The sequence below is a fragment of the Rhinolophus sinicus genome, linkage group LG13 (genome assembly GCF_036562045.2).
Source record: "Rhinolophus sinicus isolate RSC01 linkage group LG13, ASM3656204v1, whole genome shotgun sequence".
Classification (NCBI taxonomy): Eukaryota; Metazoa; Chordata; class Mammalia; order Chiroptera; family Rhinolophidae; genus Rhinolophus; species Rhinolophus sinicus.
In genome coordinates this window covers 36,115,696-36,141,759 of record NC_133762.1, presented here as the reverse complement: position 1 = coordinate 36,141,759, position 26,064 = coordinate 36,115,696, and the positions used below count along the sequence as shown (strand labels likewise).

The 26,064-nt window shown below is 51.3% G+C and overlaps 2 protein-coding genes across 2 annotated transcripts in view; one reads left to right on the top strand and one right to left on the bottom strand.

Moving 5' to 3' along the window:
• Window positions 1-17,931, bottom strand: part of LOC109447769 (fer-1-like protein 4) — a 34,342-nt gene extending 16,411 nt beyond the window's left edge. Inside the window, exons 1-26 of the mRNA XM_074317899.1 lie at window positions 17,814-17,931; window positions 14,428-14,516; window positions 14,232-14,331; window positions 12,944-13,035; window positions 12,742-12,783; window positions 12,304-12,468; window positions 11,709-11,769; window positions 11,456-11,587; window positions 11,216-11,278; window positions 11,051-11,135; window positions 10,641-10,800; window positions 10,335-10,518; window positions 10,061-10,247; window positions 9,083-9,441; window positions 8,597-8,705; window positions 8,236-8,416; window positions 8,021-8,141; window positions 7,477-7,577; window positions 4,013-4,100; window positions 3,815-3,931; window positions 2,747-2,899; window positions 1,729-1,882; window positions 1,505-1,629; window positions 939-1,073; window positions 642-815; window positions 69-185 (exon numbers count right to left, since the gene is read on the bottom strand). Of these exons, the coding sequence (XP_074174000.1) occupies window positions 69-185; window positions 642-815; window positions 939-1,073; window positions 1,505-1,629; window positions 1,729-1,882; window positions 2,747-2,899; window positions 3,815-3,931; window positions 4,013-4,100; window positions 7,477-7,577; window positions 8,021-8,141; window positions 8,236-8,416; window positions 8,597-8,705; window positions 9,083-9,441; window positions 10,061-10,247; window positions 10,335-10,518; window positions 10,641-10,800; window positions 11,051-11,135; window positions 11,216-11,278; window positions 11,456-11,587; window positions 11,709-11,769; window positions 12,304-12,468; window positions 12,742-12,783; window positions 12,944-13,035; window positions 14,232-14,331; window positions 14,428-14,516; window positions 17,814-17,819 (3,300 nt within the window). The 5' untranslated portion in view covers window positions 17,820-17,931. The remainder of the gene's footprint in view (window positions 1-68; window positions 186-641; window positions 816-938; window positions 1,074-1,504; window positions 1,630-1,728; window positions 1,883-2,746; window positions 2,900-3,814; window positions 3,932-4,012; window positions 4,101-7,476; window positions 7,578-8,020; window positions 8,142-8,235; window positions 8,417-8,596; window positions 8,706-9,082; window positions 9,442-10,060; window positions 10,248-10,334; window positions 10,519-10,640; window positions 10,801-11,050; window positions 11,136-11,215; window positions 11,279-11,455; window positions 11,588-11,708; window positions 11,770-12,303; window positions 12,469-12,741; window positions 12,784-12,943; window positions 13,036-14,231; window positions 14,332-14,427; window positions 14,517-17,813) is intronic.
• A 136-nt stretch (window positions 17,932-18,067) lies between these two features.
• On the top strand, window positions 18,068-25,099 carry SPAG4 (sperm associated antigen 4). Its single transcript, XM_019733275.2, has 12 exons — window positions 18,068-18,377; window positions 18,881-18,985; window positions 19,245-19,311; window positions 19,499-19,560; window positions 19,798-19,841; window positions 20,151-20,176; window positions 20,291-20,399; window positions 20,659-20,734; window positions 20,913-21,028; window positions 21,439-21,606; window positions 23,388-23,477; window positions 23,575-25,099. Exons 1-12 carry the CDS (start codon window positions 18,068-18,070, stop codon window positions 23,722-23,724), a joined length of 1,323 nt encoding a protein of 440 aa, XP_019588834.1. The 3' UTR covers window positions 23,725-25,099.
• The last annotated feature ends 965 nt before the right edge of the window (window positions 25,100-26,064 follow it).

The following is a 26,064-nucleotide window of genomic DNA, read 5'->3' as shown; positions in this document are numbered from 1 at the left end:
GGGCTTGCACCCGATAGCGGGGCCCCCAGATGTGGGGGAAGGTAGGGGATGTGAGTGCCTGGTGCTACCTCAACACGGAACTCCCTGAGCACTGGGCGCACATTGAGTGGCAGGGACAGGCGTCCGGAGAGGGGCTCAACCAGGGGTGTCAGGTCCTGAGGCTCCACATCACTGGGCACTGAGGGCTGCAGGGGCAAGAGGTCAGAGGTCAAAGAGGAAGCAGACCAAAGGAGGGAAATCCTGGGCTCAGGGAAGAAAAATGAAGAGCTGCTGGTGAACTATAACTCCAGTGGGCCCCGGCAAGGCTGGATTAGCAGGAGGGGGGTATCTAGGAAACAGCCATGTACAGGAAGGGTGGGTGGGTATCGGAGGCATGAGGATCAACCGACAGCCTGGGTTCTCTAGGGTTGGAGGCCTGGCAAGGTGAACCCAGGGAATGTCTACTTCTAGTGTTCTCTGGAGTCAGGAGGTCCAATGAGGTGACCCCAGGACAGATTTGCAGCCTGTATTCTTTGGGGGTCAGGGACTAGGAGGGGTAACCCTGGAACATGCCCATGTTCCGTAGTCCCTGGGGTTGGATGACCTGATTGAATAACAGGAGGAATTAATAGCTTGTGCCAGCTAGGTTACGGCCCTCTGACCTCCAGCCGGCCACTGTAGTCCAGTTCAATGAGTTCAAAGGTGGCGATGAGCTCGCCAGCTGCCCGGGGCCCCTTCCTCAGGGGGAAGAACTGCAGCTCAGGGCAGCGATAAGGGTCCTCCATCAGCTTGACCTTCGGAGCAGCCAATGCCCTGCCTAGAAACACAGGGGGGCCCTACAGGGAGCAAGACAATGAAGACAAAAGTGGAAGAGGCTCAGGAGCCAAGGGAGGGGGCATCAAGACAAGGAATGGGGGCGCACTGGAACGGGGAGCAGGTAGGGTCCAGGCCACACTCACAAACTTATTGTGATCAAAGACATTGACGACCACTAATGGAGGCTCCTGCTGCAGCTGCTCCCTTCTCCCGTCCACGATCAACTGATCGAACACCAGGAGCTCATCCCACAGGGGGCTCAGTGTCTGCTCCAGGACCTTGGGGGTCACGTAGGGAAAGAGGCAATGGCAGGCCTCCGAAGAAGGCTCCCAACACACAGCCCAGGTGAGCAGCACTGCCCTAAAGTAATGCTTCAAATAACTGTTTATCACAAAAGGCGCAAGAATGTGGTGAAGATGACAGCACCCTTCAGATTGGTGTTGGAGCCTGCCCTCCCAGCCCCGGTCTCTCCTTCCTGTAATCTGCCAATCTCAGAGCTAGTCTTAAAGTCAACCCCAGAGAACAACTCTTCACCCCTAAACACCATCCAGGTCTACGCTACCCCCTAAATCAGGGCAGTCCGATTCAATCTCCTATCCTGAAAATCCAGGGCAGGAAGAGAGACATGGGGCTTGTGGAAAAAAAGCACAGCACCCACTCCACCTTGTCTCCTAGCACCGCTCTGCCTACACCCCAGCCCAGCCCTCACCCGTGTCGTCTGGCACTGGGTAGAGATGATGACTCGAACAAAGGGATCCGAGAGCCCACTATCATCTGCTGCCAACACACCTCGGGCCTGGTACAAGTGAGCCCGGAGCTGGAAGTAGCTGAAGTCTGGGGTGGAGGACAGAAGGGGCATGTTTGCTCAGGGGACCACTGCAGTGCCTTACCCAGACCCCAGCCTGGGCGCACTGGCCCCACCCCCATACGCACCATCCCGGTGCAGGCTGTGCGGCAGCCCCACAGAGGGCTCAGGCAGCAGGTCCAGAGGGAGCTCGGAGGTACAAGCCTTGGCTTGCTTGCCCAGCCCCAGCCACAGGAAGAGCTCCAGCTTGGCAGAGACCTCACCAGGGGCTGCCCCAGGTGCCTGTTGTGGGAAAGAGGCAATGTTAGGGCCCACCTCTTATTACCCCAGCTACACCAACAGCCCTGGTCCTCTGGGGTGTACCCCTATTCTCTGTACAGCCAGACTACAGCCCAGCTCCCTAATCCAAAGAGCATTCCTGTACCTCACCCTGGTACCCCACTTCATGCTCTCCATGCAATCCCCCATTGCCCTGATGCTCCTATTGTGTACATGCCCTGCCTAACACTGATACTTCCTATACTCCAAAACCCATGCCCCCAAACTATACCCTGAGCTCTGCACTCCTATACCCCACACTACCCACTCTGTCCCCTCATCCTCAACACATTTAGATTCCCTGTCCCTTATCCCATGGCTTCTCACCACTAGGGATCCCTGTTGGTGTCTTTTCCAGGGACACCTCATTCAGAAATATTTTGCCCCCAAATCAGTTGTACTTATAGGGAACTAATCAATCACTTGCCCACTTTCATTACCCTGCCCATCTGTCAGAGCCTAGTCAGCAAAAGGGCCAGTTCAGGGCCAGAGCTGACAAAATTTGGTATTTCTCTCATGTCAAAGCTGATCTGGGTAAAGGCACAATCTCCTTTTGGCATTTGGATAATTGAAAAGAGTTTGGGTACACATTAAGAATAATAACTCTAAAATAATTAAAAATTGTACATATTTTTAAATTAAAATTTTTTAATTTATTTTTTTGAATTTAAAAATTTTAATTAAAACTATTTTAAATATTTTTAAATTAAAGCAAAAGAGTTTGGGGAACTCTCAGTTGGGAGCCACAGACCTTTACCTCATGACCACCTGCCCTATGAGCTTCCCCCCACTTCAGATCCCAGCACCCTCATGCCAGGCCCCACTCACTGTGAGTAGCAAAGTCTGGATCTTCCCACAGTCCTGACCTCGTTCTTCTTCGACCACAGAGAACAGCACATCCTGGGCTGGGATGCGGGCCCAGGCTACACGGCGCTGCCCACTGAGCATCCAAACCAGCACGTCTGGGAGGGGAGGCTGGGGCTGCAAGCAGAGAACTGAATCACTGAGGTGGATTTGGAGCTGAGACCACCTGCTTCCACAGCTTCCACTGGATGGATGGACCAAAGATCCATCTCCAGCTGAAGTTACCCATCTTTTAATTCTGTGTACTTTTCCCACTAGATCTTTGTGGCTTAGAGGTAGCAAAGTTTTCTTATACAGGTAACAGAAAGCAATAAACAAATATAAGAGAAATATTAGATAACTTAGACTTCATCAAAACTTTCTAGAAATATGTTATTTATTTTAGCCTCTACTATTTTTATACAAAAATCTAGGCACATAATTAATAAAAAAAAATGACAAGGCATAGGAAAATAAAAAATAAAAAAACCTGACCCATGGTCAAGAGAAGAAATAACCATTAGAAGTAGACTCAGGGGTCAAAACTTCTTGTGCCTTTGGAAGCACTGTGCTTCAAAGTGAGGCAGAACTGGCTTTAAACTCCAGCTCTGCTACTTAACCAGCTACATGGTGGACCAGCCATTTTCCCTCTCTAAGCCTCAGTTTCTGCACCTGTCAAAAGGGGTAATGTCTTTCCAAAGTTGTTGGAACGATCACACAAGACGACATATGCAGATGCTTAGCAGAGGAAACATTTAAAAAATGTGAACTCCCTTCACCCTTCACACACATAGTGTTCAGAGCTTTAGACCAGGGAAGTCATGCCAAGGAAATGGACTCTCCTCTCTTCATCCAAAGAGATCCTGCTGGGCCCTAGAACTCTCTTCATGCTCAGCTGCTCCAAATGGAACTTGGTCCTATGCCCAGAGCAAGGGGTCCCATGGCCTAGCTTCAATCCACAGGACAAATATTATGTCACCCCTGCCCAGAGACCTCTGGAAAGCTTAGGGGAAAGGGTATTCAGTGTGGGGAAATCAGTGGGTGAGGCATTACCTCCTGGGCCAGGAAGTGCAGTTTTGCCAGGAGCTTCTTGGCCAGTGCCACCTTCTCTTGTACATTGTTCCGTCTCAGGCCCCGTAAAAGGCGCAGTCCTTGCTTTGCCAACAGGTTCTGGAAGAGCATGGAAAGAACGTGAGTGGAGGGCCCCAGTTGTCTGCCCTTGATCCCCCGTCCCTCCCTGGTGGCCCGTACCAGGCTATGCACCAGCAGTTTCCCTCGGCATCGATCCAGGGCATTGGGTCGGGTCATTGTTCTGCGCTCAGCACCATGGCAAAACTGTCTGCAGCATCAGAGGCAGGTGGGAGTCAAAGGAGGGAACACTGACCCTTAGTGCTACCTCCCCCAGAGCAGGTCTCCCACACCCAGACTCCCACATAGCCCCTCTCAGTCTTGTTCTCAAAGGGCGCTCTTCCTCAACCAAGGATGGCTTCTGTGTTTAGACCACCCCCAATTCATTGAGGCCTGCCTCACCTTTGAGCTCCAGAACTCATTAGTATTGAACTAGCTACTACCGTGGCTACTCAAAGTGTGGCCCAGGACCAACAACATGGCATCACCCAGTTAGAAATGCAGACTTTCAGCCCCACCCAGACCTGTTGTCAGAATCAGAATGTTTACACCCTGGGGGACTCATATGCACGCTAAAGGCTCTGATGGGCTGTGCTTGACATCTCCAACACGTTGACTAAATATAGCTTAAACATTAGCTGCCCAAATCAAACGGATGATTTCCAAAAACTGCCTATCCCCCCACCACCGACCCACCCCCCCATCAAAAAAACCCTGGTTTATTCCAAAACCTCATAGTCACCCTTTACTGCTTTTTCTTTCTCTCACATTCCACATCAATCCATCAGCATGTTATTTAGGCTCTACCTTCAACATATTTCTGAAATCTAACCACTTTTCTCCTTTTCCAGGACCACCATAGTCCAAGCCACAATCATTTCTCACCTAGGATTCTTGTAACAGCCTCCTCGCTGCTCTACCTATTTCCACTCTTACTCCCTCTCTGAATAGAAAGTAAATCACAGCAGGGACTTCCTGCTGATTATCACTGTATCCTCAGGGCCTAGCATCTACTAGAGGCTCAAAATAAATAGTTGGATAAAGTAAAATGATTTTTGAGACATGATATTGTAGGCCCGGTTTGACCCCCAATGATTTCTTAAGTTTCTGTGATGGAAATTTTCAAAATATATAAAATAAATGACTCCAAGTGTTTTCCACCTGATACTGCTCCCAGAGGTTATACTTTTAGCTGATTAATGCTCTTTGCTCCAAGAACAAAGAGGAACCTAGGAACATTTGCTATTGATTGAAAATTGACAGGAGAATCCAGTCTTGACAAGATTCAGATCCACAAAACTAGATTCAGGGAAACTGGATCTGGTAGAAATAATAGCCACTAAAGAAAACCACATTGGCCAAAGCTATAAATAGTGAAATATGACATGGGCAAAACTTTTAGTGACATTTCCCTGCCAAAGAATAATTTCAGTAATAAAATAAGTTCAGTAAAGTGAAAGTGTAAATAGTTTGATTGTAAAATATAAAAAATCAAGCAAGGAATTAAATTGGATTAAAGGTGGTTGCTCTTTAGGAGACAGAGAGAACATAGACAGAGAAGAGAGCCTTACAATGATGCCCTGGGACATATATACATGGACATTTGGAACATTTAGAGGTCAAGAAGAAGAGAGGAAGCCAGCAAAACTGATGAGAAGAAATGGCCAGGGAAGCAGAAGGAAAACCAAGGGCATGGAAGTCAATAGCAGAGCTTTTCAAGAAGGAGGGTGGGGGCTGCAGTGTCCTCTGACACTGAAAGATTGACTGAGGTGAGAACAGAAAAGGGATCACATACGACCAGGTCCTTGGCTGAGTCCTCCACACGGCCTCTAAGTGCTGGAACTGGTCCTCAGATTTCTCTTTTCTCTGCTCCCTAGATGATCTTATCCAGTTCCATCTATATATCGACAGCTCCCAAGTTTTCATTTCCAGCCTAGAACTCTCCTCAGAACTCAACTCATACAGATAACTGCCTAGCAGATGTGTCTACTTATAAGTCTAACAGACATTTATCTCAAAGTTAACACATCCAAAAATGAGCTTCTGATATTCCTTTTACTCCCATCAGACCTTCTCTTATTTTCCATAGCTCACTAAATAGCACAATCTACACAGCTGTGCAAGCCAATAGCTTGGGAGTCATTCATGACTCTTCTTACTGTTTTCCTCATTCCCCTGTACCTATCCATTAGCAAGTCCTGAGGTGTCACCTCCAAAGTCCAAAATTGCTCTTGAATCCATTCATGTCACTCTATGTCCACTGCAACCACCCTAGATTCAATTCATCATCATTGGTCACCTGGATTATTACAATTCCCTCCTTAGTAATCTCTGTTTCCTATCTTATATCATCACCCGCCCCCAACACTGATCCTTTTGAAGGATAAATCAGAGCATATCCCTGCTCTTTTCAAAACCTTCAATGACTCCTCATCTCAAGCAGAGACGAAGCCAAGGTCATTACGACAAGGTTCCCACATGCTTCTCCCATCATCATCCTCCTTTCCCCTCACCCTCCTGCCTCATCTACTCCGCTCACTCTGCTGTAGTCACACTGTTTCCCTTGCTCTTCCTCAAACACACAAAGCATGCTTCACCTCAGGGCCTTTGCACATGCTGTCCCTGTTGCTTGGAACACTCTTACAGACATGGCTTGCTCCTTCCTCTTCTTCATGTCAGCTTCACAGTGGCCTCCCCTTGCCACCCTCTCTAAAATTGCAACACCTCTCTCTTTCATATTTCCTTGCTTTATTCTCTCTCTTTAACATTTATCCTTATCATACCTCTTAAACTTCTACCTTTTTATATACCTGTTTTTAATCTGTGTCCCCATCCAGCCTCTACCACCAGAATGTAAGTTTCAGGAATTTTTATGGGCAAGAATGCTTTTTCACTGCTATTCCTATGCCTAAAACAGTGTCTAGCATAGTATGCGTCATAAATATTTACTGAATAAATGGATTAATAATTCTTTTGAGAAGAGGATCAGAAAAACACTGAACTAAGTGGAGCAGGTTATGGAATTCAGGTCAGTGAACGTCAAAGACGGAAGTGACTAGAACAAGTTTATATGGTTATATAATGACCTTGTAACTAGAGACCAGTTGATATTGCAGGAGAGAAAGTGGATAATTGCAGAGCTAATTCCTTCAGTAGGTGAGAGGAGAAGAAATCAAGACCACAGCTGTGCCTATGGGAGCAGGGATACTTCCTGAGCTATAGCAAGAAGGAAGGATGCAAATTGGCAAAGGTGGTAGAATGGATGGAGGAAGGTGAGGCTTCTATTTTCTCCATGAAGTAAGAGAGGAGATCATTAGCTGAAACAAATCTGGAGGAAAGGAACAAGGAAGATTTGAGGAGAGGTGAAAAGGCATAAGATTCTAGGAGCATGGGGAAAGGGAGTTTATTGGAGGGAACTGGCCTAACCCCCAAAATTCCCATCAAGCTCCCTCCATCTGGACAATCATCTCCTTCTCATTCTTGGGTAAAACTAAGGTAAATGAAGCTTCCAACCGCCCTTGAATCCAAACCGCCACCACGAGTCTCCCTCACCCTGGAGTTGGCCCAGAGACAGGTTCTCAGCTCACCTGCTCCCAGCCACCAGTTCTTCCAGCGCCTGTTTGAGCCATGTGCAGGCGCCAAGCCCCGGCCTGCGCTGCAGAGTCTCAACCTCCTGGAGCCCCTGGTCCTGCACAATGGAGGGAGAGGGTCAGAGTCATGAGAGGACCAGAATCCGACCTTTTTTAAACCACACTCTCACCCAGGGCGCCCCCACTCACAACAGCACCTCTTGGCCCCGCCCGTCTTTAGCTCCAAATGGTTGGTGGATCCGATTTTCTAGAACCTCACTGCCTCCATTCCTCTGGATTTCGGCTCCCAGTAGCTCTACCCATGTCCTTCTCCGGCCTCTTCCTGGGTCCAACAATATTGGATCTTCATCCTCCCACAATTCTGGCCTCCTCAGGGCGCCCATGAGCTGTGCTCTTTGGCCCTCTGGCCTTGCACCAATCAGGTGCTGGTTCCCTGGTGTTCTACCCATTAGTCCTGCTCCATAGCTCCCTTCAAAGGCTGCGGTCTCCCGGACACCCCAGCGTCCTGGCCTCTCCCTGTGGGCACCAGCCTTTCTCTCACCAGCCTCTGGGCCACTTTCCGCACACAGTTACTGCTCTGCAGGCGCCACGTGTGATTCTCCCAGCGGCTCCACACATGCATGCATGGCTTTCGGTGACGCAGGGGCAGACAGAGGTATGACCTGGGCCCGGCGGAGAGGAGCAGAGGCTGTGAGGGGCAGTCCTGGGCCGCTGGGATCCCTCAAAGCCCTTCTTCCATCCACCAGGAACACTTACCCGCTGCCGTCCATGGGCTCAGGCCGCTGAGCAGGGATTCCCAGCTTCCTCTCCTCTTCCTCCTCCGGCCGGACTCCCACATCCGACTCCAGCAGAGGCTGTGCCTCCCCTGCAACGCCCTCGGTTCCCTCCCTGGCCCTGGACCCTTGGCCCAATTGCACCTCCTGGCGACCTGCGTGACCTGCCCAGAGCAGCAAGAGTCAGCGGACATCAGGCTGACTCCCTCAACCTCCTCTGCTTCAAAAGAAATCTGAGCCCACCCCTTACTGAAGGTCAACTGTCCGTTCCAGGGGCCTAAGTCTGGAACAAGGGTGACCACCCTCAAACCCATGACCCTCAGGGATTCCACTAGGCCACACACCAATGGAGATCTCGAAGCTGATGGGCTGGGAGGTCACACTGGGGTCAATCATGGTAGCCTCGAAGAGCACACCAAAAAGCAGGAAGTCTTCGCAGGGTGCCAGGGTGCTCTGGGGAAGGTGGGTCAGGCTGGAGTCAGCCCCCACCCTCCCAGGCTATAGCCCAGACTATGCTTGGCCACAATGCCCACAGAAAGACACTGCAACCGAAGCCTGGAAGAGTCACTGCAGGTATCCTACCTCCCTTTCTGTCACTTGCAGCACCAACCCACTAGACTTGGGGCTTAGTCCTCTCCAGCCCACCTCTGATTTGTCAGTCCCCTTCCCCCCACATGCACAAGAGCACATGCGGACACGCACTGCGGTTTGCACCTAGACCCCTAAACTGAGACACACACACCCTCATTCCTGTGTTTAATGCCTAGGAGCCCATCACAACCTCCAGAGCTGAGAGCAATCCTGTCCCTTTGCTAAACCCCAGCCCCCACCTCTGGCAGCGGCAGCAACTCCTCCACCTCCACGTCCATTGCACTAGGAATCTCGGGCCCATCAGCGCTGGAGCTGGAGTCTAGATGCTGCTGAATCCCCGGTGGGGTCTTGCCCCGCCTGGCTTTCTTCTTCTTTCCCTTGATCCGGGACAACCTGGACTCCTGTGAGGCCTGGAGAGGCTCAGGTTCAGCTCTCCCTTCCAACACCTCCATGGACACAGCCACCAGCAGGCGGCCACGGTACCAAATGCCCTGGCCAAGGCCTTCGTTGAGACTTTGAAGACCATCCCGGAGTCCCCCACTGGGGGGCGAGCCATAGAGAGACACCCAGGCTGGGCCGAAGGTGGGGTTAAACCCCGCTGTGGGGACAAGAACAGTGTATTGGAGGGGACCATGGAGCAGGTGAGTGCTAGATCAGTCTATGCACTACACCCTTATTTCCTGCAAGTTTGAGAGGTGGGGTGTCCGATTGGGCCTTCGCTGCTCTGGGAAGTCTTTTTACAGCTGCAGATGGACAGCTGTGAATGAGGACCTGGAAGCATTTCTGAACCAGCTCAGCTCCAAAGGCGCTGCAGGCAGCTGGAGTCAGGGCTCTAGGGGAGGAGCCAGAGCCTGGGAGGTGGAGTCAGGATTGGAGCGGAGCTACAGGTGATCCCGTTAGGGGCCGGGGTAAATGGGTAATGTGCAGCGGGCTTGTTGATGTACGTGTAAATCTGTAGGGAGCACAGCGCTGGAGTGGTTACTGGATGTACAGCTGTAGTTAGGATTCTGTCAACGGAGTCAAACCGAGGGTGGGGTTTGTAGTCTGGGGGTGACAGGTGAGGCTACGAAGGGAGGGGTCGGCTTGGAGCACAGTTTGTCCTGTGGGGTGGGGCTGATTTTCTAAGCGGAGCTGGGTCACGAGATGGAGTTTGCCGTCGGGGGCGGGACCCAGGGCAGACAGGGCCCAAGCGAAGGCTGCACGCCAGATGCGCTCACCCGCGCGGCCCGGGTGTGAGATCTGCCTCAGGTCCAGCACGTGCGTGGCGAGGGCCACATCGACCAGGGGCGCCTCGTCCCGCAACTGCAGACGAAGGCCGCGCGTGAGCGGCGGGAAGAGCTCCACGAAGCTCAGTTGCTCGTTCCACTCCGGCGCCGCCGCCTCTCCACGCACCGACGTCTCGCCCTGAACGCGGTGGCGAGGACAGGCGGAGAGGGGTCAGCGCGGGATCAGGGCCTAAGCCTCCGCCAAGTGAGGATGGAAAGGACTTACCTGCTGACCCAGGAAAGACACCCGCACATAGGGGTCCACGAGGACGCGCTGGTCGTGCAGGGCGCGGGCCAGACTGCCCAGCAACCCGAGGCGCAGTGCGGGAAGCCCCTCGGCGCGGTACACGCGCACGCGCAGTCGCGCCCACGGTCTCTGAGCCGGCACCCTGCGCGGCAGGAGCAGGTTCCTAGGGTGGGGGTCGGGGAGACGCTGAAGGGCCGAGAAGCCCGACTCTCGGCCCCTCCCCCTAATTGCGTCCCGGAGGCCACTCCCGGTCCTACTCCCTCTTCAGACCTCACCCCAGCTCACTTCTCAATGTCCGAACTGTGCCCCGGGCACGGGGGTGGCAGTGGAGGGGGAAGATCCCCGCGCGCCCTCACAGACAAAGTGACCTTGATGAAGCCTTTGGTCCCGGCGCGAGTGTCCCGGGGGTCGTGCAGCGGAGCCCATTTCTGGTAGAAGTGGCCATCTGGGGGCAGAGGGGCAGCCCAGCGGTCAGAAGAGACCCAAGGGATGCACGGGGCGGTCGTGGGGCTACAATCCGAGTGGTGGACAATGGCCGGGGTTCATATCCTGCTCAGTAGGGGGGAGCGGAGTGCGTGGAGGTCAGCCTTCGGAAGAGGTTGACGTCTTACAAGTTACCACATAGGTATCAGTGCTCAAAGACTCAATTGCCCTTGTCTGTGCTGATGAGTCTCAGTGTGGGGCAAGTTCGGTACCTGGCTGGTCGCAGATAATGCCCAGGTCCATCCTGAAGGTGCCGATCCGGGTGGCCATAAAGGGGAGAGTCTGAGAATGGAAAGCCTGGGAAAGGTGGTGTTTGTCCTGGAGTTTAGGCATCCTCCCTTCTCTGACAGAAACTTCTCTCCCCCAACCCCACTCACCGTGATCTCCAGCAGTAAATCTTGGAGGTGAAGCCGGGTCTCATGAAATTCAAACAAGAAGTACTGGGTTGAAGTGGGAAAAAAAGAAAGGTTGAGAGAAGATTATATGTGAAGGTTTCACATATAAAGAAAATGCCCTTCTTCCTCACCCCTCCTCCATGGCGCCTTTGTCCACCGAGGCCATGCCCCCACGGTGGACAGTTGTTACCCTGGATTTCGCTCCATCTTGGTCACACGCACCTCATTGTAGAAGGGGCAATTAGTCCCACGCTGGGTGGCAGTCACTCGGCGCTGCTCCCCTACTCGCACGGCCACATAGGGGTTAATGTTGACTCCCACCAACTTCTGGGCCTCCAGAACTGTGACCCCCACCTGAAGGGTGCAGAAGAAGGAGAAAAGGAAGCCAAGCCTGCCAAGGTAGGGAGGGCAGAACCTGAGGTGGTGGAGGGCATGTGGTATTTCCAAGGGTTAGGGCCTGGAGGGAGAATGGTACCTGGAAGTCCTGGGCTCTGGATACCTGGAAGGGATCCCTGCGGACCAGACCCCGAGCTCGGCTGCCGGAGAGGGTTAAGGTCAGCTCTCACTTTATTTGTTCCCCCTACCACACACACTCTTGCTTGGTGCTGGGGATAAGATCTCTCCCTCTGAATATTTGGATTCTGAGTCCTTCTGATCTTGTCTTGCCTCCATTTCAACCCTACACCCAGAATTTGACTCATTCCTGGAGCCCTAAAACTATTCATTAATTCTTTCATTCGACAAAGATTTATTGAGCACCTAGTATGTGCCAACACTGTTCTAGGCACTGGGAAACGGCAGTGAAAAAAAGAGACAAAATTCCTTGCCCTCATCAAGTTTTCATCACCTAAATGGGTTCCAAAAACTGTGAGCCAGTGTTAACTGTGTGTCAATGTGGCAGTGTCTATGCCTAGGAGTCAGTGACCCTTGACCCCAGGATATCCAATCCTCACCCATACCCGGGACCATGTGCTTGTGAGGGTGGATGGGCACGGGGCCTGCGTGTATGAGTGAGTGAGGTTGACACACTGGTGTGGTGTGGGAGCAGGTGTACAGTGGGTATTAGTTACCTCTTGAGGGGGCTGAACACAACCCCGGAAAGCTCCACGTCAGGCTCATCCTCCAACTCCAGCTCCAGCTCCAGCTCGTTGTCCTCATCATCCTGCTGAGCTAGGCCTTGAGCTAGCCTGCGGCCCAACGCCACTGCCCGCCGTTCCAACCGGCCCTCTACAGGCCTGATAGGAAAGGCCTTCAAAGGACATGTCTGGGACCCATCATCCATCTCTGGGTACCCCTTGACTTCCCTGACCCTTGGACTGACCTCACTAATCCCAGAACTGACCCCTCACCTGGGACCCCTCAATTTCTAGAATTGACCCCTGATTCCAGGACTGATTTCTAACCCTGGAATTGATCCAGTACTGATTCCAGACCCTGGGACTGACCCCACATCACTGGCTTTTAATCTAAAGACTGACCTGGTAACCCCAGGTCATCCGCATACTTACTCCAACTCCTGGAAGCCCACATTGGGAATGATCAGCTCCGAGCTGGAAGGAAGAAAAATGAAAGGAATGAGAAGGCCAGGCCTGACTACAGAGCTGCAAGTTGGGCAGCTTGGGTCCAAGTGGAACTGGGTACCAATTCTCCCTTTTCAGTGCATGTCTGGGCTGGGACCACCAGGCCTTGCTTATGCTTGGGGGTGGTTACCTGTCCCGGATAGGTGCCCCAAAGTCCTCCTCTGCCCAGGCTCCAGTTGCACCTTCTGGGGGCTGGTACTTCAGGTCAAGCTCCACTTGGATCTGAAACCAGGTACTCGTATGCAGTGTGCCCATGGGCCACTCAAACCACCTTGGGCCTAAGAGAAGCCCAGGGATACTGCCTTTTCCTCCACCTATAAACAGAGACCCTCCTGCCCTGCATCTATGGTGACATGTGGTTCTTCTCTGATCATTAGAGATATTGATTACCCACAACCTATTAAGAACTTACCATGTGTGGGTTACCTCTTGAAGAGGCCAAACAGGACTCCAAAATTCTCTCATCGCTCTTGGAAATCCATTACAGTGGCCTTCACAGCTCTGCATGGTCTGGCCTCTACCAACCTTTCCAGCCCCATTTCTTATGGGCTCTGATTCTGTCCTGCACCCCAGTTATGCTCTCTCGGGACACTGGGCTTTTGCTTATGCTGGTTCTTCTGCCTGGGACATTCTACTTAGTTAACTCCTACTTAGTTAACTCCCATCATTCTTCAATCCCAAACTCATGCACTACTTCCTCAGGGAACCTTTTCTGACCCCCAAATAGATCACATTTCTCTGCTATACACTCTCCCAGCCCCCTACCAACTCTTTTGTAAGACTCATCAGTGGCAATTTTACATTTATTTGTATAAATATTTGTTTAATGTTTGCCTCTCTCTTTAGATATGGAGCTCTAAGAAGGCAAACCCTTATCTGGCTTTGCTCACCACTCCATCCTCATAGATCAACACAGCACTTGGCTGATAATGAGAGCTCAACAAGCTATGACAGACTGAATGAAAAGCTCATTTTGTATGACTCCACACAATGTAAATGAGGAAACAGCCTCGAGAGACTAAATAACTTGTCCAAGTTCTCATCCGGGAAACGGCGGATCTGAGGTTTGAACCCAGGTCCTTTTCTACCAGGCTATACTGACCCTCCATAAACACCAGGAAAATCCAGCCAGGTTTAGCTTTGTCTCCCATGAGAATTGAGCCTAGTACAGGGTCAGGGAGTAGCACAGAACTCCTTACCTGCCCCCATTGCCACACCCCTGACCCTTAGGACTGAACCTGGCTCTTGGCCTCTGTGGGACTTCAGCAGAGGCTGCAATGATAGATAGGTGCCTTGGCCAGGGGGCCTTGTTGTGACTCCTATGTGGGGCTGGGATTTCTCCTCTGAGAAACAGAACCCTTTACTTAGAGGGACTCTCAGGCTTGGGGGTGGCAGGCGGGGGGGCTGGAGGGACTCACCGGAGATGCTTGCAGATTCTCATCCACTAGGGCCTCCCGCAGCACCAAATGCCCAGCGCTCTGTAGCTGCTGCAGGGATATCACCAGAGTCCCCAGAGACCTGGAAGTGTGGCATGGAACAGCAGAATGACCCAGGGGAATGCCCTAAGCCACCCCTCGCCCTACCTGCATCCTTGGCTCCCCCAGGCCTACTCACCTGGGGCTGAACACACGGCTGCAATTGACCACCTGCACAGAAAGACACTCCCCAGCCAGTGACGCCCCATAGTGTGGCCAACGGAAAAGCTGGGGATAGGAAGAACTTTGTGACACCCAATGCTGGGCTAACCCTGAACCCCAGTCCAGAGCTCATTCCCAAGCCTGAAATAAGAGCCAACCCTCCAGACTTGGTGTTAATTCTGTGACTAATTTTCCAAACCTGGAACCAACACCCCCAACACTGGGTTGACTCCATACTAGGGCTGATCTGGGATAACTACCAGTCAAGAATCAGTCCCCCATCTTGATTCTGACTTGTCCCAAACTGGGCCTGACCTCTCAAGCCTAAGACTGACCCCACCTCCTAAGACTATACCTCTCAAATCCCAGGAATGAGCCCCTTACCCCTAGCATGGACTTAGATGAGGCCCAGATCAGCTTCTCCCCATCCAGGACCCCACCCCACTGACCTCACCGATATCTGCTTCTTGACCACAATGAATTCTCCTCGTTTTCTGGGTAAATCCTGCTCAGAATTGAATCTAGTCATTTATCACTCCCTCCCCCAAAATATCATCCCCCCCCCAAATCCTTAGCCCAGAGTCCAGTCCTCCTGGACTCACCCTTAAAGCAAAGTAGAAGATGGGGAGACGAGGCAGAGATTCAGAGATACTGAGCAGGGAGAGAAAGGGGACACGCTGTAGAGATGCCTAGGGATGGGGTAGGGGGCCTTGGGAATGGAGAAACCGGACCCCCCTCAATTCCAAAAATCCTTAAAGCACCCCTGCAAGCCTCACCTCGAAAGCTGAGCCTCACTTGTCGGTCATGGGTGCCTGGCAGCCCTGTTAGTCGCCGTACACACACAGTCAGAGCCATTGTCCCAGGGCCACTGGCTCTGCTTCTGCCTGCATGCCCTCCTGCCCACCTTTCTGAACACCTGAATCGCCTCTGACTCACTGGACTCACCCAGCAGGTTCAGCAATCCCTGCCCTTTAGTCAAACACACAGAGAGCAGGTCTGGGGGGTCATAGGAGGGAAAGAAGCCCAAGGACTAAGAGGTGGGGTAAGGTCCCTGTGGTCAGCTCAGTCCCCCTTGCCGGCACCAGCTTCAGCCTCCATCCTGCATCCTGGTGGGGGTGGGGGGAGATTGGGACAGTGTGGGGATCGAGGCGAAGGGAGAGGACAGCACCCTAGTCTGGTCCAGCTAGCTTATGGGGCCTCATGTTCCTTGTTCATCTCTCTGTCTTCATGCCCAGCTCAGGGTGTGGCTACACTGTAGACCCTCAAAACACTGGCTGAATAGATGGATGGGTTAATAAATGAATCCCTTAGCCCCCAGCATTAGTGGTATAAGCATTCAACACATTTATTGAATTAGCGAGTGACTGAATGTGTGTCCCTAGTTTGTACATAACAGGTGTTCAAAACACCTTAACCAGAATCCGGAGGTCCTTAATTTGGGGTTTACTAATGGGACTATCGCTGGACTCCAGGGAGTCAGCAAACCCTTGAAATTCTCTGTAAAATACTGAGCACCTGTGCATTTTTCTGGACATAAAACTCCTAGCTTAGGTTAATTACCCTTAAACAGATGTGCTTTTACTGAATGTATGAAGGAATGAACGTATCTCGCAGTCTGAACCCATGGGTGACAGCAACTACATTGAGTGTATTTCACGACCATCCACTTAATAATTCTATGTAATGACACCTCCTATGTGCAGGCCTTGTGCTATGCCCTCTGGGAGGAAGGGAGTGCAGCCACAGACATGAATCAGAAATGTCCTCTGTCTTCCGGTAGGTTCATGGACTACAGACAACATCAAACGAAGCCTAGAAGGATTGCAGTCCCCATCAGAACAGGAAAGGGTCAGGCTGGGTTGCTCAGTGGAGGGACGCTAGAGGGGCTTCCTTGAGGAGGGAGTGTTTAAAATGGGCTTTGAGGAAAGGTGCTGAGCAGATATAGATATCCAGGCACTGGGGAAGAATGCAGGGCGTGTTCTGGAAACTGATTTGTGAAGTTTGGCCTGCATGCAAGAAACGTATCGGACGGCAGCAGCAGATAAGATTAGACCATCAGAGGAGCTGAGCCTGGCTGTGTGGCCTTGAGCCAGACATTGTGCCTTCTTGTGCTTCAGCTTCTCCATGTCAATACTGGGGTTACAAAGCCCTGTTCTACTTATTTCCCAGGTATTTGGCACTCAACTGTGTTTTGGGGGTCTATAAAACATCAGACAAGAGGCATGGTTGTTCTGTTTCTAAGCAAGGTCCAGGTTAGAACTCAAGGCCCCCAGATGTTGATAGACAGGGACACAGGAAGGCAGAGGGGGAACCAGAATTCTTAGCTTGCAGTGCCTTGGCCTTTTCCTCTCTTCCTACCCTGAGCTCTGTGGCATCTAATCGAGCAAAGTATTGATGCCACCCATCTGGAACCTAACGCTGGCACCTCCTCTCTGGGCTGGAACACAGCCTGGAAGATTCTCCCTGGGCCTCAATACCTCTAAGAACTGCCACTTCCACTTCCTAACATTCCAAAGAAGATATGATGTGGCAGAAAGAGTACTGGCCTCAAGGGCAGGATTTTGGAATTCTGATCTCTATCACACACTGTTTTAGGACCGTCCTTTCCCCTCTGTGCACCTGTTTGCCTAGCTGTGCAATGTGCACAGAATGTTCTGCATTGCCTTTCAAAGTGTGGTCCTTAATCAGTATCACACCAGTGGTTGTCAAACATGCACACCCCTGCACCCACTCCAGAAATGCTGGAGTAGAATCTCAATGTACGCCTGATTTCTATCAGTTGGGAGTCTGTGGACCTCTGGTCTCTTGGCTATGACCATCTGTGATTCTTCATTCTGTTCTCAGTGACTCAGGTGGTTGGTCTGAGTGTGGGGGGTGATTGGTGGGTACTAAATTCTCACCCCACAGACTCTTGGTGAATATGGGTCTGGGAGAGGGGACCCACAGATCCCGAGGTCAGAGTTCCCCGGCTTGATGACTGGGATGAGAGGAGGGGCCTGAAGGGTGTGCAGAGCAAAAGAGACTAAATGTTTATTTAGAAGTGCCCTGGGTGATCCCCTGCCCCTTCTTAACATTCATTCATTCACAAATATTTGAAAACCTATTACATGCTAAGCCTGTCTAGGTGCGGAAGGATACAGCGGTGAACAAAACAAAAATCCCTGTCTTTATAAAGTTTACGTGCTGGTGGGGGTGACAGGCAATGAAGAAATAAATAAAACGTATAGCATGTTAGTGGTAAGTGCCGAGGAGAAAAACAAAGCAGGAGGGGGATGGAAATTCTTTTAAGCCGAGTGCAGTTTTAGATAGAGTGTTCTGGGTGATGTCATTGCTTGCTTTAACCTGAGAAAGAGTAAGAGAGACCTGCATGGCTCCCAATGATGTCACGACAGCTCTGTGACACCCCGTCAGGGCGTTCCGCGGCGACCGCGGTCTCCTCTATGACGTCTGCAGCCGGGCCCAGAAACAAGGGAGACGGCTGGGTCCGGCCGCGGGGCCCGCCGGCTGCACGCAGGCTTTGTGTGGTCGCGGCGGCGCGCATCGGCTGAGGGAGGGCCGAAGGCCTTGGCGGCTGCGGACGACTTTGGTGTCCGTGAGTGGCCCGCCGGGGGTCCAGGATGCGGCGGAGTCCCCGCCCAGGCTCAGTCGCGTCCCCGCACAAGCACACGCCCAACTTCTACAGCGACAACAGCAACAGCTTAGTGAGCGCCACATCGGGGGACAGTAGCGGCCACCGGTCAGCTGGGCCGGGGCCCGGGGAGCCCGAGGGCAGAAGAGCCCAGGGCTCGAGCTGCGGTGAGCCCGCCTTGAGCTCAGGAGTGCCCGGAAGAACCGCACGGGCTGGAAGCTCTCGGCAGAAGCCGGCGCCTCGGAGCCACAATGGGCGGACCGCCTGTGGAGCGGCAACCGTGAGGGGCGGGGCCTCGGGTGCGGGCGGGGTCGAACCCGGGTAAGCCGAGGGAGGGGGCGGGGCATAAGGGGCGGGGCGGGGCACAGAAACCGGATGGAACTACATATGGGCACCCCCCAAGGGGCGGGCCCTATAGGGTGAAGAGGGGCGGCACTAAATAAGATCCTCTTAGGGGCGGGGCCTCAGTGTGATGGACAATCCTGGGGGGGAAAATCCTACTATTGGGCACCACTGAGGAGGCGCGGCCTCGATCTTAGCTTGAGTGGCTACCTGGGACTTGGGGCCGCACCAAGACCTATTGCTGGGGGCGGAGCCTCCGTTTGGAGGTGGGACTAATCTTGAGCGAGCATCCCTGAGGGGCGGAGCCTCAGAGTGCTGAGAGACCAGGCTTAGGATGCCGCGGGACCCAAGCCTGTGAGAGGCTGCCCCGCTTCTGGGCTGGGGAACCTGAGGCCGGGCCCCGGGGAAAGGGTGGGCTTGCGGTACGCAAGGCCCCAATGGAGCCCTTGGGCTCCTGCAGAACCGGCTGGCTCTCCCGTTGTCTCTGAGGAGCAGTTCGACCTTCTCTCGGCCCTGGACCTGAGGCAGGAGATGCCTCCCCTGCGAGTGTCCAAGAGCTTCCTAAGTATGGCCAGGCCAGCCCAGATCCCCTCTGACCCTCCGGCTTCCCTCCCCGAATTCCAGTTCTCATCGCTGAGACTCTGTTCTCCGTTCTCAACCCCCGGCCCATGCTTTCGTCTCCAGCCCCTTCCCTGATCCCGATCCACCGCCTCTGAGCCTCAACTCACGCTCCTTGCCCCGGTCTAATTCTCCTAGCCCACCCCTCTGCATCTCCCCCTTCCTAAGCCGTAGGCCCGTCTCTGAGCTCCCTCTCTTCTCTTCAGGCCAACTTTTTCAGGTGTTGAGCGCGTTGTTATCCCGCCTAGGAGACGTGCTTGTCATTGTGTACAGGTCAGAGAGAGGAAAGGGGGAGCCCCAGGGGCTGCTCTTTGGAGGAGGTGGGGAGCAGGGCAGTACCCAGCTGAGTCGATTCCGACCTGGTTAAGTCGTGTTCACAGGAGCTAGGTCTAGGAGCCTGGGGTGGGGACTGCGGGGTTCCCTAGGGTCCTGGGGCCTCAGCTTCCCTCCGGTTCTTCAGGGAGGTCTGTTCCATCCGCTTTCTGCTCACGGCTGTTTCACTGCTGAGCCTCTTTCTGACAGGTAAGGACGTGGTGAATACCCTGGGGCCACAGCCCTGGATGCTTTGGAGCAAAACTGGGTATATTTTTCCTGTATCCCTCAGCCGACTCTGCCCTTCAGCTCCCCACCGTCCCCTTCAGAGCCCAGTAGTCCCAGCCCAGGCTCAACACCCTCAAGCCTCTTCTCCCTCACTGTCCCTTTATGCCAGGGAAACTCTCTCCCTTCCCTTCCCCTGAAACCACCTTCCTCTTTCTCCAGCACTCTGGTGGGGCCTCCTGTGTCTGGTTCCTCCTTTGGAGAATGTAAGTAAGGGAGACTGTGTCCTGGGGTGGGTGGGTGGCAGGAAGCCTATGAGCCTAGAGGTTGTGGGGGCTGTCCCCTGGGCTGCTGGAAGGGGCCAGTGCTGGAAGGGCTGGACCTAAACAGGGAATTTCTGAGAGACTGTGTCCAGAGGTGCTTGAGGGTCTTTGAGGGGTCCTGGAAGGTCAGGGAAGGTGGGGCAGTCCTCAAAAGAAAGCCCTTTGAGTCTGGCTGCTTCCAGACTGAAGTAGGCAAGGGGCTGGGTGGGTGATGAGCAATCTTTATATCTTGTACCTCCCTCCCTCCAATAGGAACCTAAGGAGATGCTGACTCTAAGGTGAAAGATGGGGTGGGGAATCGAGGGGCTCAAAAGTGCTTCTGTGGGGGGCCTTACGGGAAGTGTCCCAGGGACAGGGGGGCCAACCACACTGTGCCAACCTCCCGCCTGCAGCGAGTACCACGAGCGTGTGCGCTCCCAGGGGCAGCAGCTGCAGCAGCTCCAGGCTGAGCTGAACAAACTGCACAAGGAGGTGTCCAGCGTTCGCGTCGCCAACAGCGAGGTGAGCCCTGCAGGGGCATCCTGCTCTCACCTCTGTTCCCCAGGGGTGTCCAGGAGCCCTGCCTGCTGCAGTCCCGGCCCATCTTAGAAACCCTTTGCAGAGCCCTGCTCCCTGGGTCCTGAGCCTTAAAGCCCTGCCCCAGAGCTCCAACTTCGGGATTTCTCTCGGGACCCACAAAGTCCATCCCAGAGAACCTAGTTCCAGAGGACTCTACCCCCTTATAAATCTGGCCAGCAAGTCCCACCCTCCCTCTTTTCAGAGAGTGGCCAAGCTTGTATTCCAGAGGTTGAATGAGGACTTTGTGCAGAAACCTGATTATGCGCTGAGCTCTGTAGGTAAGACCCAGAGACACTGAGAGACAGACTCAGAGACAGGGAGAGAGACTGAGGAGACATTGACACGGATATAGACCTACGCACATGACCAGCCCAAGGAGTCCGACCTCAGACAGACCCTGCTCCAGCTATCAGTCAGGCCTGAGAGCCGCCTGAGTGGTTGCACTCCCTGCTCCAGGAGCCTCCATCGACCTAGAGAAGACATCCCACGATTACGAGGATGCAAACACTGCCTACTTCTGGAATCGCTTCAGCTTCTGGAACTATGCGCGGCCGCCCACGGTTATCCTGGAGGTGGGCCTGGAACCTGGATCCCAGAATGGGACCAGGGGAGGGACGCTGGGGAAAGGACCCAACAGCTCCTTGGAAGTAGGACCTAGCTGAGCTCAGGACGGGGCGCTAGGCGGTCCCTGCTGGGCGGGGAATGAGTCCGGTTGGAGACGGGGTCTGGCTTGGCTGGGCTGGTGAAGCGCTGGGCGAGGCCTAGGACGGCGTTGAGCTGAAGGGGAAAGCTGGCAGGGCTAGGGATTGGGGCCGCAGGTAGGATCTGGCTGGGTAGGGACTCTGGCTGGGGTGAAGGGCTGAGTGTGGCGGTGAGGAGGTCCAGCCGAGGGCGGGGCCTACCTGACTCAATGCACAAGGTGGGGAAGGGCTACAGTCTCTGTCGGTTCATGGGTTCTGACGGTCCAACTTTCCCCCTGCAGCCAGATGTGTTCCCTGGGAATTGCTGGGCTTTTGAAGGCGACCAGGGCCAGGTGGTGATTCGGCTGCCGGGTCGTGTGCAGCTGAGTGACATCACCCTGCAGCATCCACCAGCCAGTGTGGCACACACTGGGGGAGCCAAAAGCGCCCCCCGCGATTTTGCAGTCTATGTGAGTGGGGCGGAGGCCTAGGAGGTGGGAGATTTTGCCTAGAAAGCACCAGGCAGTCATGAAAACTGATGCTACCATCTGAGTCTTCGCTTGCTTATCTATAAAATGGAGATACTACCATTTGCCTCAGGGCTGCTGTAGGTTATATGAGGTCTGACAATTAAGTTTGCGAACTCATCCTAGAAAAAGTGGTACATACCTCATTGCTGAATATCACTATGGTCACCTTTGAAGTACTCCCCTTGGGAAGCTGTGCACCAATGCCAGTGCCTAGTCCACCCTTCAAAGCAATTTTGGAACTCTTTCTGGAAGGGCCATCAGAGCTGTCCTCGTATTATCCTTGATGTCCTGAATGTCATCAAAATGTCTTCCTTTCAATATTTCCTTCTATCATCAGGTAAAGAAAGAAGTCATTGGGGGCCAGAGCAGGTGAATAGCGAGGGTGTTCCAATATAGTTGTTTACCGGCTAAAAACCCTCACAGACAGTGCTGTGTGAGCTGGTGCATTATGATGCAAGAGCCATGAATTGTTGGCGAGAAGTTCAGGTCATCTAACTTTTTCACGCAGCCTTTTCAGCACTTCCAAATAGTAAACTTGGTTAAATGTTTGTCCAGTTGGTACAAATTCATAATGAATAATCCCTCTGATATCAAAAAAGTTTAGCAACATCATTTTGACTCTATGTTTGGACTGACAGAACATTTTTGGTCATGGAGAATTGGCTGACTTCCATTGTGCACTTTGATGCTTTGTTTCAGGGTTGTACTGGTACACCCATGTTTCATCACCACTGATAATACGGCCCAGAACATCGTCTTGCCTCTTCAAAAGGTCTGGCATACTTCAACTCTCTTTTGCTTTTGTTCATCGTGAGCTCCTTTGGGACCATTTCTGCACACACCTTTTTCATGCCAAGATTTTCAGTTAAGATTTTCCTAACTGTTTATCGATGTTTACTTGGTCTGCTATCCTTTCACAGTCAGCCAATGAATTTGACACACAATTCGGCAAAGTTTTGCAATGTTTTTGTCAGTTCTGCTCGTTACTGGCCACCCTTACCTCTCTTCATCAGTGATGCGTTCTCTCCCCTCAGAAAAATGTGTAATCTATTTGTACACTGCATTTTCTTCATGGCATTATCCCCATAAACTTGGACTGACATGTCCCTGATTTCACTTCCACTCTTGCCAAGTTTAACAAGAAATTTAATGTTTGTTTGTTGCTCTAATTCAAGCTCAGACATTCTTGCAATGGCACACAAAAGCAGGCAACAATAATGAACTCCACTCAGCAAGACACCGCCCCATGTCGACACAAACACAGCTGTGAGCCACTGCTATACCAAGGTTATGAAACCTTAGCAAGTTGTTTGTACAGTGCTGCCAATGGAAGTGCACGGTGGAAAATTCGCGAACTTAATTGTCAGACCTCATAAATAATTATAACCATATCCAAATATTACTTATGGCTTATTGAGCATATGGTTTTTATCTCCTTGCATCCACACAACCTATGACATACTTATTATCTCCCCTTCACAGATGAGGAAAGTAATGCTCAGAAAGGGGACCTTATTTGCCCAAGGTCACATAGCTAACAATTGGCTAGACTAAAATTCACAGCCTGGTTTCTTCGAGCCCACATTCCACACTATTCTAACACCAAAAAATAAATGAGAGAGCATGCATATAGCTATTGAACACACAGTGGGTCCTCAACAAAGTTTTCTCCCTCCTTCACCTGTGCCTCACTCTTCCTCCATTCACTCTTCACCTACCAGGGCCTCCAGGTTGATGATAAGACTGAAGTTTTCTTGGGGAAATTCACCTTTGATGTGGAGAAATCTGAGATTCAGACTTTCCACCTACAGGTGTGTTTGTCTCTAGGGGTGAGGGTGCTAAGGGTGTGGGACAGTGAGAAGATTGGGAAGGAGAGCAGGCCTTGGCATGATCCATTTGTCTCCCCAGAATGACCCCCCAACTGCCTTTCCCAAGGTGAAGATCCAGATTCTAAGCAACTGGGGCCATCCCCGTTTCACGTGCTTGTATCGAGTCCGAGCCCATGGCATGCAAACCTCAGAGGGGGCAGGGGACAGTGCCACAGGGGGGCCCCATTAAAATGCTGATTGTTGGAGTGGTCTGTGCTGGAAGAAGCTGGATCATTGCTGGAGAGGTGTCTGTTGGGGGGGCTCTGGTCGCCTTTGGTATGTATGATGGGGGGAGTCTACCTCCCAATGTATACTCTTTTCTTAGAAAAGTCCAGATCGGTATAGTAGCAGCAACTCATGTTTATAGAGTCGTTCCATGTGCTCTGGACATTATTCTCACAACCAGAGGGGACGAGACCACTCAGATCAGGAAATTTACTCCAAGTAAATTTACTCCAAGTAACACAGCTAGGAAATAGTGTCACAGCAGGACCCATGCCCACCTTCCTCCACAGGCCACCCTTACCTGCAGTCAGCCTGAATCCATACTTGTGCCCCACAATTCCTACCCCCAACCTCTGGGAAAGTCCCTTGACTCCTGCAGGTGCAGGTGGAGGGGGAACTACCACTTTCCCTCAGGTAAACACTAAAAACCTAAGGAGACTTGAGAACCTCTAGAAAGCATCTGGGTCAGTTGACAGAGCCCCTACTCAGGTGGCTTTTATTGAGACCTGAGTGCCCAACTCTATGTGAGGCATGGTACAGATGGTCCTAGTTTTCATCCTGCCCTCAAAGAGCCTAATATCGTAGGAGAGAGGATGCTCTAGGAAACAGGACCATTTACTGATTCAAGAATTCTTTACTCAAAAGTAGAAATGGAGAAAAACAGATGGAAGAGACAGTCATCAAAAAATGAAGGAGTTCTACCAGGGTAGAACTCTAGCAGAGTAGAAAAGGGGAACCAGCATGAACAAAGAAACATGCAATGTCTTGGCTGTTAAGATCCTTCCCAGTGTGTTCATGGTTTGGAAGAACATACATACTAGGAAGTGGAATGCTGAGTGTGTGTGGGGATGGAGCACGTTTCCATCTGTTTACATTGGGGGGGAGGTATTACTTTTGTAATTTGAAGACAAAGGAAAGATTCTCGAGTGGTCTCAAAGCTTGAAGTTAGTAATATGAAAATACAACTTTTCTGAAGGGCAGTTTCACAATAAAAACCAAAAGCCTTAAAAAATTTTATACTCTTTTTAGTCACAGCAATTCCATTTCTAAGAATGGATCCAAAGGATACAGATGTAATCAAAGATAATACTTTTAAGAATATTCATCACAGTTTTTACAAAGAAAAAACTGGAAATAGTATCTATAGTATCTAAGAAGGTAAATCATGGTCCAAAAATAATATTCAGACAATAGAAATGGTAATATAAGGGAATGTTTAATGTCATGGAAAGTAATTATGATATATGGATAATTTTTTTTTTAAAGATTTTATTGGGGAACGGTGTGTACTTCCAGGACTTTTTTCCTAGTCAAGTTGTTGTCCTTTCAATCTTAGTTGTGGAGGGTGCTGTTCAGCTTCAAATTGTTGTCCTTTCAATCTTAGTTACGGATGGCGCAGCTCAGCTCCAGGTCCAGTTGCTGTTGCTAGTTGCAGGGTGTGCCGCCCACTATCCCTTGCGGGAGTCAAGGACTCTAACCCGCAACCTTGTGGTTGAGAGCCCACTGGCTCATGTGGGAATCGAACCGGCAGCCTGCGGCGTTAGGAGCACAGAGCTCCAACCGCCTGAGCCACTGGGCCAGCCCTGGATAATTTTTTTTAAAGCAAGTTAGATTGGTATACATAAAAAATTAAAACTTCTATATGAAAAGAGATAGACCAAAAGATACTGTACATGAGAAGACAATGGCTTGGGAAGAACAGAATAAAGGTTATAAAAATAAAAACTTATAAATAGGCTATTCTGAAGAAATAAAATTCACAAATATATGAAATGATAACTAGCTTTCATAATTAAATAAATTCAAACTAAAAATGAGATTTTCTTTTTTTCTTTTATTGCCCGTCAGATTAATGGGGTAAAAAACTTATGGAGGGCAAGTCACAATATCTATTAAAATTTTCAGTATTTATACCCTTTGATCTAGTATTTCAAGGAACTAATCCTTCAGAAACATTCCTGTAAATGCACAGATAAATATACAAGGATATTCATCACAGTACTGTTTGAACAGAACAAAACTGGAAGGGACCCGTATCTCAGTAAGTAAGAGATTGGCTAAATAAGGTACGGTACACTCATACACAGAATAGTATATAGATATTAAAAAGAATGAGATCAGCAATTAAGTTCTAATGGGTAAGACACCCCCCCAAAAAAAAAAAATATATATAAAGGTATAAACAGTATGTATAATATCCTATTTAGAAAAATAATTTTTGTCAGACTTAGGAAAGACAGGGGCCCTCACCTGTTCCATTATCTATTTTAAAGCATGCTAAAATAGTATGTATAATATGATCCCA

Excerpts from the sequence above, each read along its gene's own strand:
- SPAG4 (XM_019733275.2), top strand. The coding sequence starts at position 18,068 with ATGCGGCGGAGTCCCCGCCCAGGCTCAGTCGCGTCCCCGCACAAGCAC. Across the intron at positions 19,312-19,498 it reads GTGCTTGTCATTGTGTACAG|GGAGGTCTGTTCCATCCGCT; the intron begins GTCAGAGAGAGG and ends CCGGTTCTTCAG. Across the intron at positions 20,735-20,912 it reads TTATGCGCTGAGCTCTGTAG|GAGCCTCCATCGACCTAGAG; the intron begins GTAAGACCCAGA and ends TCCCTGCTCCAG.